Raw genomic sequence first — 14,761 nt, forward strand, 5'->3', positions numbered from 1 at the left:
GGAGAGAGGCGGTTTCAGTTGAAAGTCAATCAGTCAAGCAAACAAAAAATCAATGACGCGGATTGAGATCGCTGTATAGGAGAGAGAGAGAGAGAAGGAGAAAGACGCGTTAGAAATGAGCGAGACGACGTTGCAACAAAGAGCTGACGGGAGAAGAGGTGAGATGAGAGAAGCAGAATCGAAAGCAAGAGAGGGATTTGGGAGACGATTCTGGCTTTGGAATTTAAAACCAGTCAAAAACCAGAGCGGCACAAGGCCCCAAAAGCTAAACTGTGGACAGGGCGAGGCTGACACTGACGCCGCTTTCGGGGTGTGCGAATAGGATCCCCAAGATGAGATACGAATGGCATAAAAATAGCAGGCGCTAGGCTGGTTAGAGAACCCTCTTACTCGCAGTATCTGATGATTTATATCTTGCACTTGATTGCCTTCAGAGCTGTATATTCGATGTTATATGTATGCTCTTTTCCTGTATTCCTCTTGCATGTCACATGCCATTACAAAAAGTAAACCGCGCTTCCCCTCCATTAAAGACAACAATACGTCGTTCAAACCAGCACTTTGTCAAGCAAGCTTCCCTCAATCTTGTCCATTGGTCCTATTAGCACTTTAGCACCATTGGTGGGTGCAATGCCCTGGAACTGCGTGCCCTGATGGCCCGCTGCTAGTGGCTGTCGCGGGACCTGGTCGCCAAGGCGGAGGCGCAGCGGCAGCACAAGCCAGGAAAGACTTGGACGATTCAACGTGCTGAGAAACTAAAATACAAAGATGGTGCTCCATAGAAAAGGAACGGCTTATCGTACCGCTGATATGGAGAGGCTCAGATGATATTTCATGCTATCCTCGGTATGATATTTTCAAACGCATCATGAGCATAACCCCGAGTCCAAGATCCGCATCCCCTATTTTTGGCTGCAGGAGCTGAGTGGTACGCCCATACCCGAGCGACAGAACCCCACTGCGCTGGCAGCACTAAATACAGCGGTTGAGCACCCCAAGCATAGCAGCCGCAGCGCTTTAGCAGCTCAGCTCAGGGGCAGCATCAACCCCGAAACCCTTCATGTTCCCTGAAGCGTCGGTTAGACCGCGCCCCTACGCGTTTTATCTCCACCCCCATGCTTAGTACGGCTGCATCCAGTTCAGACGGAATATGTGCGACATAATCATATGAAGATCGCTGGAAACGTATGGCAGCAATATACATACATGTAGCCTCAGGCTGATAGTAATCTGCTGGCTGCAGAAGAACGAAATAAACCACATAAAGGTGACATGAGAATAACATAACATAAAACTTCAAAAGAAAAAAAAAAGTCCCCCAATGCCAACAACGCCGTCCTTTATTCTTTGCCACACCTCCCTTGATTACTGTCTCTGCTCCCTCTAGTTTTTACAACTCCAACTTCAACTGATAGAAATGAAATTGACAGGAAGACCGTCCTGAATGATATCCGTACAGCCGCGTCTATAAGAATAAATCGCATTTGCCATTCTTCTTAGCCCGAAACCAGAACCCATAGCCTGTTTCCCAAATTAGTACATGTATCAAGTGAAAAGGGCATAGATAGCAGCCCGACTTACAAGAAGAAAATCATCAAAACTCCAAACATCTTGGCAATCAGCCATCGGTTGCTCGATACTCGCGACCAGTACTTCATCAGCTCGCGCTGCGCTCCCTCCACATTGTCCACAATGTCCTCCGTGTTGGCGTCGATTCGCTCGATCATCTCACTCTGCTCAGCAACCATGGTGGCCAGCTGGCCGAAGATGCCGCCCAGTTCGTTGATTGTCCTCTCGATGGCCTCGATGGCCTCGCCACGCTGCTGGATATACGAGTTGGTCGGGTTCGCCTCTTCCATCATCATCAGCTGCTGGTCGCCCATGGGGCCGGGGTTTAGCGATAGGGTGTCGTTGCCGGGCGCAGGCGATGCTCGGTTCGGGGTCCCGTATAGCGGCGATGCGGATTGCTGCAGAGACGGCTGAGAGTGTTGCGCATGCTGAGACACGGAAGATATAAAGTTCTCGGTGCGTGACCGCGACGCTTGAATGTTCTTTGTTCGGGCCTCCAGCACGTCCTTGAAATTCACTGAGACATCCGTCAATTTGCCCTGCAGCAGGTAAACCACGTTTTTGTTGTGTTCGCCTTCCTGGTCTGCTTTTGGGTGCTGCTGTTTCGACATTGTCTGCAGGGCGCCGATCTGCTGGTTCAGAGAAGACAGATCTTGCTTGATGACGAATGTGAGCTCGTTGATTTCCACAGGTCGATCGTCAAAGAGGGTGCGGCGCTTTGCGACTGCTCAAAGTGTCAGTTTGGCTATGTCTTTGAAATTCAAGGCCTCGCAACATCCCCAATCATATCCAATCATTCGAAATCCAGCGAGTGAACCTTCATCTTTCAATATACAGGTACTTACGTTGCGCCAGCTTTTCCAACTTGCCCATGGTGGCCGAGATGCCTCGTCCAATCTCCGCCGCCTTCCTGGCAAAATCTGATCTCCTCACTCGCCCATCTCCATTTGCGGCTGACTTTTGCGCGTCGTTGAGCAGCGATTTCCTTTGCGCGCTCGCCTTGTTTGCATTCTGACGGCGTTGCGCCTGGGCGAGGACCGACTTGAACTCGGCGGTTCGGTCCTGGATCGAAGCGACGGCCATCTTGTGATACTCTACTGTGCTGTATCCCGGACTGCGACCCGCGCGTCTGGAGTGTGGTGCCGACAGAGGAGATTCGAGGCCCTATTTGGTTTCCCTGTTGCTGGGCAGCCTCGTGGCCGAATTATCAAAGCCGCTAGCCGGGGGTAGGCTGATGGAGCAGCGGCCTCTCGTCGATTAGTCGTTGTAGAGTATGGAGAATAGAGTGTGATATTAAGAATGGAGTAGAGCTCTCGGCCGGCAACCGAGGAACCAGGAGTCGAGGCTGAACTGTAGGTAGTAGGCAATCTGAGAATATAGTCGTGCTATCGCGGTCGCTTCGGAAATGGCAGATTCAGGCGGGCTGATGGCGCGGCAAGGATAGGTTAATTAAAAACAAAAGTAAGTAAGACGTAAACTCGAAAAAGGTATAAGGAGCGAAGTCCCTGCTGAGGGTCGAAATGATGGGGTTGAACAACAGACGATGGTTTCGTTCGTAACGGCGGCTCTAGCGCACCAGGGAGATTTGATGAATCCACGTTGTTCGAATTGCAAGGTCGCCACACGTGCGTACTCATTGGACCGAAGCCCGACAAAGTACCGGCATAGAGCCCGCAGTAGGACGAGATACTTGGGCAAATCGTATTCGACAAAGGCCAAAGCCGGTAGTGGATAGCGGGCGCCGGGGTGGGCATAGCCACCAGAGGTCGTAAGGAGGATCCCGTCTAGTTCACGGCCTGGGCTGAGTAGCGTCTACCTCGTTTGATTATGGTTCGTGGGGATGACTCTGTATCGACTCCGGTACCCAGTACCTGGGTTGATGCGGTTCTAGGCCGTCGCCCTTGAAGCCCTGGAGCCTGTGCCGTGCCATCATCGATCCCCATCACCAGCCACAGGCGCTGCGACGCGCCAGCCTTTTCGCTTTCCCCCAGTACAATCTGATGTATTTTGTAGCGCATAACGCTGGGCAAGTGGTAAGAGCCAGTGCAAGAGCACCATCTCCTGCCTCAAAAGTGCCACCAGCGGTTCACGCCTTCCTCCTCTCCGCATCTCCGCATCCTCGCCAGATCGCAACAAATCTCTGATTGCGGCGCTTTTGTTTGATTCTTCTGTAATAACACATCAATATTATTTGTCGGCGTCTTCTATTCATTTTCAGTTTCTCGGCTGTTTTCTCCCGTGTAGCCCTTGCCGACGACTTACTCCGCTCGAACTGATATTTTCGCAAAATCGCAAATAAATCAAGTTACTCGTCTTGTTTCTGTATCATCTGCGGGCTTCAAAAGGACGGCGAGCAGCTGGCCACAGTATCACTCCTACCAGCTGTACGCTTGGAGGAGGGAGCAATTCCCATCTGACGGTCCTCTGCAGCTCTTTTTCCAAGCTCGAAGAAGCATGCTTAGAGCTTAGGTCCAGACAGTAGGAACGCTTTCGCATCCTGTCCCAAGACACAATGGAGGGCTCGCACAACCAAGTGAGGCGAGCTCAGACTTCTCTGTACGAGCAAGCTCCCAATTTCCTCGCATCGCAGCTTTCAAAACTGACCCTTCGTCTTCCTCCTCTAGAAACCAAGACTCTCAGTCAACAAGCTACCAGGTCAATGTTAAGCGCAACAAGACACGAAAATGGGTTGAGGCCAAGGTCCAAAACTATGACGGCGACGACTGGGGAGCTGACGAGTACGACGAAGAGTCTGATCACGACGAGTCGGCCACGCCTCCGCCCATCAACCCCTCGCTGCGCACCTTTACCGGCACCGACCTGCTACACTCTCGCCACAACACGCCCAGCCCGGCCTCGAGCTTGAGTGCGCTGCCGTCGCTGCGATCCCAGGTTCCGCAGCCTCCCGCCGTGCCACCCAGCGAGTCTCCGCGCATTGCAGTGGCGTCGCCTGATGTGTCGGACCTATCGATCCGCAGCGCCTCGGACTCGATTGCCAACGACCATGTGGTATCACCCCAGTCTGTGCCGGCGCGCGACGACGGCAACGGCAGCAATCAGTCGTTGGCCGGCATAGCTCAGCTGCCCTCGCAGGCCCAACAGCTTCAGCAAGGCCCAAGCGGCTTCAACGTGTCGCGCACTTCCAGCTTTGAACAGGCCGTGAAGCCCTCGTCCACTCCTCCCGTTGCTGGTGATCGTTTCATGACGCCGCCGCAGAATCCCGCCACATCCCCACCGCCCGCAGACCAACCGCCTCCCGTCATCTATTCCCCCGATAACTACAGTCGTCTTGCGGACGATAGTGAAGACCAGGCGGCTTTAGCGCTTGCTCCGACTGCCACCGCTGGAAGCGATCAAGGTGCATTTGTGCCGGCACCTTTGGCTAGAGAAGATACACGTGATACCTGGGAAAGAGACGAGGAGCCTTCATCTTATGCTGACCAGCCCGGCGGCCTGGGAATCCATCCAGACGTTGTTGAGTCTCAAATTGACCGTGGGCGAATGTCTGTCAGCCCCAAGCTGCCGGACCTTTCACGTATGTCTGCCTTTGGAACAGACCTCTTCTCATCGTCTACGAGCAACAATATTCCAAAAGAACCCGTTATTAATGAAGTGCGCGGGGATACAGGTGAAGAACCGACTGCCAGCTCAGCAGCTGCCCTTCCAGCCATTGACTACAATCAAACCAGTCTATCGGCTGAAGGCCAAGACCATTCAGAGATAGCGGGCGGTGCGCCTTTCTCTCAATCCGCCGATCTATTTCCCGGCAGAAATATTCCTTCTGTCCCCCCTTTGCGAACGCCTAGCCCCCACGAGCCACGAACCGCCGGTCCCATGTTTGACTCACAAGGCACGAAAATCACTCCTACAGAGCCTCTTCAGCCGGGCAGGACAGCATCTTTGGCAGAGGTTGAGAATCCTCAGCTGTTCCAAACAATGCAGGCTTACAGCGCCAGCACATCGTCTCCCGTTAAAGATAGCCCCCTGAAAGAGAACGACGTGCTTAGTGATGAGATCATGCGGACTCTCAGCCCTTCGGGTGTAATTGCTGCTGAAGCCAAGCCCTTTAGCGATGGCCCTCAGCTGCATCCAGCGGGAGATGGAAGTGCCGTCAGAGAGAGCAGCTACACTCTTGGAGATTACGATAGCTACTGGGCAGATGCTGCAGGAAGCGTAGATGAGGCGCCGGCACCGCCATCTGAGACTCTCGCCACTCCACAGCCGCCTCAGCAATCGGCACAGGAACAGCAGCAAGGAGAGGGAGCAGAGGAATCACTGGAGCCTCATTCTTCACTCAGACGGAGGTTTTCTTGGGAGGACGAGCAGCGCACTCCAACCAACCAGGCGCAGACTCCCACTCCCCTTGCAGCCCCGCCAACAGACGATGGATCTTCTGCTCCTGCGCTTCACCTTACTGCGCCGTCTGGCCAGCAACTTGAGCCATCCGTGACGAACCTGAGTAACGAGTCTCGTAGCCATAGCCCTGTATCCCAGCTGTCGCAGGCACTGCCGGCGGGATCGGGCGTGGGTGCACCGCTGTCGCTTCAGACATCCCTCCCGGGGCAGGACTCGTCACTTCCAGAGCCTCCCTCTCCGGTGTCTGTGTCTGTCCTCAGTGACAAGCCTTCTACCACGGCCCATGAACAGGCGCGCCAATCCATTGTGGATGAAAAGCCTTTGGCGGACCGGGGATCCGTCAGTCTGGAGACGGGAACTCCACCTCCTGCAGAATCTCACCCGGCCGTATCTTCACCGACTTCTGCAGCGTCGGTACCCGCTCCACAGACCCCTGTTCACAATGCGGCACTCCTCCAGGCCAAAGCAATGAATTTCAAGGACATCATGGCATTGTCGACGCCTGTGGAGAGGATAGGCAAGTATGGCGAAGCGCGCCAGATCTTGGCTGCCAGAGACTCTGGCCTGGACACTTGGCTGGTGCACATGACGGCCGAGCATCCCGATCTCCCGGCCTCCAAGTCTGTTCCGGGCCTGACGTCTCCGTTGACTAACAATGCTGCTCTGCCGGCGGGATCCCAGGCCTCCGGTCAACAGCCCTATTACCAGCAGTCGCCGAGCACAGCCGGGCCCCAGAGCGGCGGCGGAGGTGGCGGCGCTCGCTCCAGGTTGGGTGGATTGTCGATGCCATCTCAGATGTCCGGCAGCGCGCTGAGCCACTCGGGCAAAGAGATTGGCAACAAGAGCAAGGAGTTCATGCATTCAGCTGGAAAGATGGGCAAGGGACTGTTGAGCAAGGGCAAAAGCAAGCTGCGCGGAAGCGGGGACAAGGTATTTCATTGATTGATTTTTCTCTCTTAAGACCCTACTCGCAGTGAGTGGGCCCGATCTATCGTCTTTCCTCTTCATTTTCTTCCCTTGACAGGAATAATATTCTTCTTCTCACTCTCACTCACGTCTGCCACTCTCTCTTACTGCTTTCTGGATACAATGTCGGCTATCTTGAATGATGCTCTGAGACTAGAATTCTTTGTATCCGCCCTTCCCGTTATATATGGGGCTAGAAAAAGACAAACAATTGGGGGCATCATGATGTGTGAATCGTGGGCAAATGAGATAGGAATATCACGGCAAATGATCATTTGCCTCCTTTTTTTTTCTTCTTATACCGAAAGCAGCAGCTTCTTCTTCACACCAACATTCCCCATAGAATTCTCCTCCCCGTCACACCCTCCCGCCACTCCCCACATGAACAGCCCTGTTTCGACTTCTCATAGTGTGGTGAATGAAGTATTAATGTTTTCTTTTCTTCTCTACAGGCCGATACTACCGTTCCTCCGGACCATCCCGTCCCCCACAAACCGCATCGACGCTCGACATGGCGCTTCAGCCTCGAGCCAAGACCGCAGGACGATCCCGCCCCACATACCAGCAGCGTCGAGATTAAAGAGACGACTCCGCCACAGCTGCCCGACCCGTCCCCGATCTCACCCTTGAACGCCGCATCGGGGCCTGGATCGGCCTTTCCGTGGGCCGTCGACAACGACATCCAGCACCAGGACGTGTCGCCCGTCAAAGAATCCATCGACGACGACGAACACGTCAGACTGGGCGAATTAGTAATCGCCAGTTCCTTCCTGCCCGGGGCTTATGCGTCAGCAGAGCACGAGGCAGGCGCAGGCTTCTTCCCCGCCGGCCAGCCGGGGGCGTCGGACGTGAACTTGGACATGGTGACACCGGACGACTGGGTCATGGTGCAACACCAAGGCGAGCAGAGCCAGGCCCAGCGAATGTCCATGTCGCACCGAGCAATGGCGACGCAGGCGGCCGCGGGTCCTGGAGCTGGAGCTGGAGCTGGAGCTGGAGCTGCTGTCGGAGCTGCTGTCGGGGCTGCAGCCGGAGCTAATGCGCCCCAACATCAAGCCTGGCAGCCACCAACCCAATCCCAAACTCAAAACCAGCCCCAGAGCGGCCCGGATACGCCCCAGCGCAACTCGTCCTTCATCGGCCTGCCGCCCATCAGGCGAGGCTCGACGTTTGGCCCCAAGCCCAAGGCTCGACGGGCCACGGAGCGCTTCTCTCTGGACGAGGAGGATGACGACGACAACAATAACGCCGACGACGCCAATGGCTGGGCTGTTGCCGGCACCGACGGCAACAATGGCGTAGGTCCTGGCGGCTTCGACAGGCCGGTAGCAGCTTCTACAGACGCCTTGATCAATACGAACAAAGCCCTTCCCCCTCAGCCAATGCAAGGGGTACCGCTGCCGACGGCAGTCAACTTTAGTCAGGGGCAGCCCCCTAATGCGGGTCACCAGTATCAGCAACCACAGCAGCAACAATATCCTGGAGGACCTCATCCTCAATTCGCCCAGGGCGGCCCCCAAAATGTGCCTTCGGGAATGCCTGCGCCGATATTGAGTAGCTTAGTCCAAAAACCTCCGCCATCAGGTTGGGTACTGGAAGAAAGCCATCTAGCTGCGCCACTTCAAGTCACCAAGAAGCGTTCTGGCACAGATATTGCACAGCAGTTTGCCTACAGCGCATACGATAAAGAGCTTGGTCTAGAATACCCAGCTCCTCCAATGCCTCCTACTCAGGCCCCTCTAGGGCGATTCAGGAGCGATGTGCCTCCGTCATCTGCTCGGCGCTATCCAGACTTGTTTTCTCTCTCTCCCGCGCAAGACCCGCGGCAGCAGCACGTTCGAGGCCAAGGAATTCCCCCTCCCCAGATGCAACAAGGCCGCCCGCCTAGAGACGGAGCAGCTGGCCCACGACAGCAACAACAACAACAACAACAACAACAACAACAACAACAGATGCAGCAGCAGGGTGGACCAGACAGCCCCGCGAGTGGTGTGACAACTGATGACCGTGGCCGTAGGAGGAATTCTGGCATATTCAGAGACATTGGAACACGACTTGCGAGAGCCACCTCAAGAGAACGCCGAAGCTCTGTTTCAGACGCTAGACCGCGAGGAGACGAAATGTCCGAAGCCAGCGTGGCAACGGAAGACGCCTCGGATCGAAAGAAAAAGCGAGCCAGCTTTTTCGGACTCGCTGGCCGCCCTATATCGGCAGATCAGGCTCCTCGAAATCAAGCTGGAGGTGTGGAGGTGCCCACTGACTCTCACGAAGAGCGGAAGCGCTCTCTGTTCAGTGGCAAGATTGGCCCTGGTAATTTTTCTCGCTCGTCTACCTCAAATTCCGCGTTTGAGCAAGCTGCTGGTCCTGGTAGCGAAGCAAATCCTCAAAAGAGGAGGATATCCGATATCGCCAAGGTATCCGGCATTGTTGGCCTGTTTGGTCGCTCCCGTCAAGATCGAGATCGGACTTCAATGGGCCCAATGCCCACGTCCCAACAGAGCGATGACCAAAGACAGGTCTCTCAAGCGACGATCCAGGCACCACCTATGCAACTGCCGTCTTTGGACTTTGCATCTGACCCGCTGGATTCAATGTCTAGCTTAGGATTCGAGGAATCACTCCAAGATTACCGCCAGGAAGAGCAGCCTCCTCAGAAGCATCTTACTGACTCTCACCTTCACTCTGCTCCTCTTGACAACTCTATCAATTTTCAAGCCAGAGCAGTCTCTCCGCTGTCCAATATTGTGAGCACCCAAGAAGAGGCAGTTCCTGCAGCGGTGGCATCGCCTCCGATTAATCAATTAGCACAAGGAATGGGTCAGGACAATTCTCAAGTCGGCCAAGATCTTGCGGGCGGCGAGGGTTTGGAAGCGCCGCTTGGGCTCAAAGCCGATTCGACGACGGACGAAAAGACTCCCAAGCTTCAGGATTTCATGTTCCAAGAAAAGATGGCCGCTCTTCAACTCAAGGGATTGGACGATGACGTGAGCGAAGAAGAGATTTCACGATCACAAACAGTGTCTCCAGACATTTCCATATCGTCCAACCTCAAGGCGGAGGAGCATATCCTGGAGCGAAATGAGATTTTAGTTACGCCGCCTCCTGAGGCGTCTCTTCCTGCACCTGCACCTGCTGATTTTGATGCTATCAATCAGTCTGCTGCTACAAAGGATCTACCTCCATCGATCCATTCTTTCCCATCCGTCTCTTCGCTTCGTGAAAAGTCGGATGCCAAGTCTGTTCAGCAGGAAGAATTCTCTTTGCACCAAGCCAAAGAAGAGGAAGCGGCAATTTCTCGTGAGGCCTCGCCACAGATGACAAAGTCGGAGGTATCTAGCAAAGCTGTAACGCCGGCGTCTGAGCACCAGCAGCTGCACTCGCCAGCTTTGGCCGTTGTGAAGCTGCCAGAGGCGCAGAATGCCGATCCTCTAGCCACTCTCCAGTCTCAGGTTCGGCCTGAATCCCAGCAAAGTCCGGAGACTCAACAGAGATCCGAGCCTCAGCAAGGACCTGAGCCTCAACAGGGATCTGAAACTCAGCAGCGACCTATATCTCAGCAACGACTTGAGTCTGAGCAACAGCTTATATCTCAGCAGCGGCCGACATCTCAGCAGCGACTTGAACCTGAGCAACGTCCCGAGCCTCAACAACGACCCGAATCTCAGCAACGGCCTATAATTCAGCAGCGGCTTCCACTGGCATCAAACCAGAGACAGCAATTTCAGGATTTCTCTCAGCTATCAACTGTTCCCATTGATAAAAACCAACCAGCGCTGCAGCAGCGGTCTCAATATCCGCCCTCCGTGAGCGTTTCCAATGCCTCTGTCGCTTCAGAGGCGTCGACCCCAGTCTACAGCCACCGGCAATCTGGATCACAAAATCTCTTCTCAGGACTTCCTGTTCTATCTGGGCGAGCATTTACTCAACCCCCAGATGGTTCACCTCAACAGAAAGAAAACCAGGGATCGCGATGGAAGGGATTTAGGAACCGAGTGACGGAGCAAATTTCCCAAAAGGCGCAGCCGCAGCAACAGCAGCCGCCTCAGTTGCAGCAGCAACAGAGCCAGGGCAAGACTCCAGTGGGAGAGAAGATCAAGGCCAATAAGCTGCTGGGAGCTCTCAGACGAACCTCGAAGCAGCAAGAGCTTGTCCAAACTCAAGGCCCCGAGCCGTCTCCCAGCGCTAGACAGCTTCCACACCCGAACCCAAACCCACAGCCTCGTCCGCAGGGATATCAGCCGCAGCCTGGACAAGTGCAGAGGCAGGGGCAGGGGCAACGGCCTGTTGTAAATCAATACTCGCAGCCGTCTATGCAACAACCTATGCAGCAACCTATGCAGCCACCCAATCTTCCCCGAGCAAAGACTATGCCCCCTGGGGCTCTGCAGCAACAGGGCGCGCCGCCGCAAGGCCAAACTCGTTCATCAGAGCCGCGTTATGAAAGCGTCCCGATTCCCAGAGGCTATGCAGCGGTGCACGGCGAGGGTAGAATCGTGCTGTCACCATATCAACCAAATCCTCGTCAACAGATGTCACATGGTCAGTTTGCTCCTGTACCATCACACATGCAGCAGCAGCAGCCGCAGCCGCAGCATCTGCATCTTCACCCTCAACAACATCCGCAACAACATCCGCAACAACATCCGCAACAACATCCGCAACGACAATGGCAGGGAGCTCACCCTCCACCCATGAGTTATCAGCATCAGCATCATCAGCCTCAGCCGGCCCAATATCACGGAGCCCAGCAGTCACCTCCAATGGTTCAAGGCCCGGTTTCGGCACCTTTGCCTCATGAGAGATCTTTGCATATGAGATTTCCATCCGATCCTCGATCTGACTACTTTAACTCTCAGAGCCCCAGCTCGCTGAATGCGCAGCACAATAGGCATCATTCTCAAAGCAGCCAGAATAGCAGAGCTGGACTGCCGCGACCATCCAGTGATTTGGGTGGCAATCTGGCAAAATCGCAATCGGCCAGCCCGAAGCCGTCTGAAAGAGAAAACCTACCTGTCGCGAATGGTCTCCGATCTGCCTCACGAAGTCCAGCTGTGTCGGTTGGGGCCGATCAGAAGCCAAATTTGAATGAAACAAAATCAGACAAGGCTGACGAATCGACTCGAGCTTCAAGCCTCGGCATCGATATAGAAAAGGCTCAACAGCTGGAAGAGGACGATCTTTATTCTGCTACGCCTAGAAAGCTGGAGGATGGCGTGCAACCCACTGTATCTCGAACCATGTCGAACGAGCAGGCAGAAACTTCGACAGCTGGAGCCGCACAGACAAACGTGAAGCGATCTAATACTGTGGTGGCTGAATTAGAGGACACCGAAGAAGCACGCAAGCGAGCCATTAGACTGGCATCACAAGAGGAGAAGATATTCTACGAGCCGGAGGACGAGACGCCCAAAATGAGTGCGACTAGCTATCCCGGTCAAGAATGGAACCCATTTGGCGAGCAAGAATTTGCAGACTGGAGAGAAGAATGAACCATTTAGTTTGCGGTACATACGACAAATTGCTATTTATTTTCTTTCACATTTTCTTTTCTTTTTTTTTCCCCCTTATATATTTAATCCAGCTCTGTAGTTTCTCCCCTAGAGAAGGACATATGTGTCGTTTCAGATACCCAATTCAGTTTCATTTGTACAAATGGCATGGATCAGAAAGATGGAAGAGAGAGGATCAACTTTGACGAAAGAGAGAGATTGCTTGCTACAGTGGGAAATTGATTTGCGATCATGTAGCTATACACAGATACAACTTGACTAGAACGAGCGCCTGTCAGTTGATGTAACAATATTTGTTTTAAGCATGGTTTGTTTATATTTGCTATAAGAGGCCTGTACAGGTACAAGGAAATTCCAACACAGCCATGATTACGCGATTGCTTCGAAGCCTCTTTCCAGTCAGATTGCAAGAAGAGTATCCAAAATAGAAATATTAATAATACTTGTCCCTCGCTGAAGCACCTTTCTTCCAATGCTTCATTAATCTCTGCCTCTCTCCTTTCTTCATTAGTGAGCAAAGTACTCCGTAGGCTGTTGATATTCACATGGCTCGTCGCGGTGTCCATTTAGTAATCCTGCCCTGCCTTAGGTAACGTAGCGGCTCTTCCGGCGATGGAGATGAAACGATGACGGAATCGGTCGGTTTAGCAAGGCTAGCACAAGCCTCACGTCACGAAAAGAGAAACAGTCATCAAGTGTGCTCCGCATGAGGTACGGAAATGGTAATATAATTTGGGGACTAGACTGGTTTGCGCTCAATCTTCGTTTTTGGCTGCATGGAGTTTAATGCCTTTTCTCTTCTCCCCTCTCCCTAAACGCTGAGGATACGCTTGTATACAGTAAAGCGAGTAGATGGCTACGATGACGCGTTTACACTACGTTGAGTCTATTCTGTACCTGTCTGCTGTGCGAAATATCACCCTCCAGGTACTTTTTAAGTAGAACTGGGGAACATCGCTTTTTGGCTGTGCCTGTCCGTTGAAGTTCTTGAAAGCGACTAGCTTGGACGCAAGGTAGGCGATTGGGAGCTGCTCTTTCTTGCAACTTGTACGGGTAATGAACGCGTTGTTTGACGAACTGGTGTTAGCAATAGTCTGCCCCATATATCTCAATGCAGAGGACATCTGATGGGATTTTGGTTACGAGCGCTCGTATGCAATGGATTGGCAAGTGTGATACGAGGCCGCAGAGATGGGGCGCGCGCAAATTGTGCCTGATGATCCTCGTCAGTTTCAGGTAGTGGATTTGCAAATGGCGTAGTAGATAGAGCAGTGAGAGTAAGAATCGCCCTAAACAAGGCACTCGTTCACTCGGCAGTTTTTTTTCTTTCTCCCCTTGGAAATACGAGCGATAGGCAGTGATACCACCTGCTGCTAGCGGATGAATGAACGGGATACGGGAGGATTTTGCGGAGTATAGCAGGTGGCTCTATCGATGGATTTGCTTCGTAGATGCATTGGACTTTTGCTCTTCTGAGGGGGGGCCAATAGTTGGGCCTGTGGCGAGGGCGCGGGGGCCAGCTATTGATTGATGCTTGTGATAGGTAGGTATTGATCGATGTGACGAAGATGGTGATTCGAAATCAATTGGCCGGGTTGGTGATGTGATGGTGATTTGTTGGCAGACAAAACGTGTTAAGTGTTGTTTCATGCGCTGTTCTTGTCTTTTGTTGTGCTCACAGACTCCAAGCAAGGAGTAGTAGTAGGTCTCCAAGAAAGCCTCGGAAATAGATTGAAAGGCTCAATTGGCTCTTTTATCAAAAGCGAGGATGAGGATCCATACAAAGAGGCCAAAGATGCTGCTGCTGACTGGCATGGAGGCGAGAGGCTAACGGCACAGGCTACATGCTATGGATCACTCTAGGCGCTCCAAGCAGCGAGATACCCCTGCATCTGAGAACACCTGACGCGCCTTTGCAGGGCCTGGATGCGCTGTAGGCGCTGTAGGGGCAGCAAGGCAGCTGGGCCGTTTTCTGCACGGCGATGGAGCCTCGTCCCTGGTACGAGGCCCGGAGTTTAGACATGTATCGAGCAGCTGCATGCGAGCGAGAGGCTCCTGGTTTAATGGCTGCAGGTGAGGAACCTTCTTGTGCAGTAGCACGGCGCAGAACCTTTGTAGTATCGGAAGAAGGCACAGCAAATGTCACCCAGGTGGTAGCCGTCGTTGCTTTTCCGAATAGTATTTCAAATTGGGAGAATACGACAATGCGTACATTCGTCGGGAGGTAGCTGAGCTGGTTTCTCTTCCAACGATGCCGGCTATTGGGAGCTCTGGCCTCTTTAGCCGCCAGAATAATCAATCATTAACGGTGACATGCAAAATCGAAAAATGGAAATAGGAAAATAAAAAGGATCGAGACC

At 53.3% G+C, this 14,761-nt stretch overlaps 2 protein-coding genes across 2 annotated transcripts; one reads left to right on the forward strand and one right to left on the reverse strand.

Moving 5' to 3' along the window:
- Positions 1 to 1,496: 1,496 nt before the first annotated feature.
- TGAM01_v202304 (hypothetical protein) lies at positions 1,497 to 2,652 on the reverse strand (the record flags this gene model as incomplete). Its single annotated transcript, XM_018807108.1, has 3 exons — positions 1,497 to 1,521; positions 1,582 to 2,293; positions 2,415 to 2,652. The coding sequence occupies 3 exons, from the start codon at positions 2,650 to 2,652 to the stop codon at positions 1,497 to 1,499; spliced, it is 975 nt and encodes a 324-aa protein (XP_018659616.1).
- Positions 2,653 to 4,081: 1,429 nt separating this feature from the next.
- On the forward strand, positions 4,082 to 12,380 carry TGAM01_v202305 (hypothetical protein; the record flags this gene model as incomplete). The annotated part of the gene is made up of 3 exons (XM_018807107.2): positions 4,082 to 4,125; positions 4,194 to 6,855; positions 7,344 to 12,380. 3 exons carry the CDS (start codon positions 4,082 to 4,084, stop codon positions 12,378 to 12,380), a joined length of 7,743 nt encoding a protein of 2,580 aa, XP_018659615.1.
- Between the last annotated feature and the right edge of the window lie 2,381 nt (positions 12,381 to 14,761).

The sequence above is a fragment of the Trichoderma gamsii genome, assembly GCF_001481775.2.
Source record: "Trichoderma gamsii strain T6085 chromosome Unknown Scaffold_5.2, whole genome shotgun sequence".
Lineage (NCBI taxonomy): Eukaryota > Fungi > Ascomycota > Sordariomycetes > Hypocreales > Hypocreaceae > Trichoderma > Trichoderma gamsii.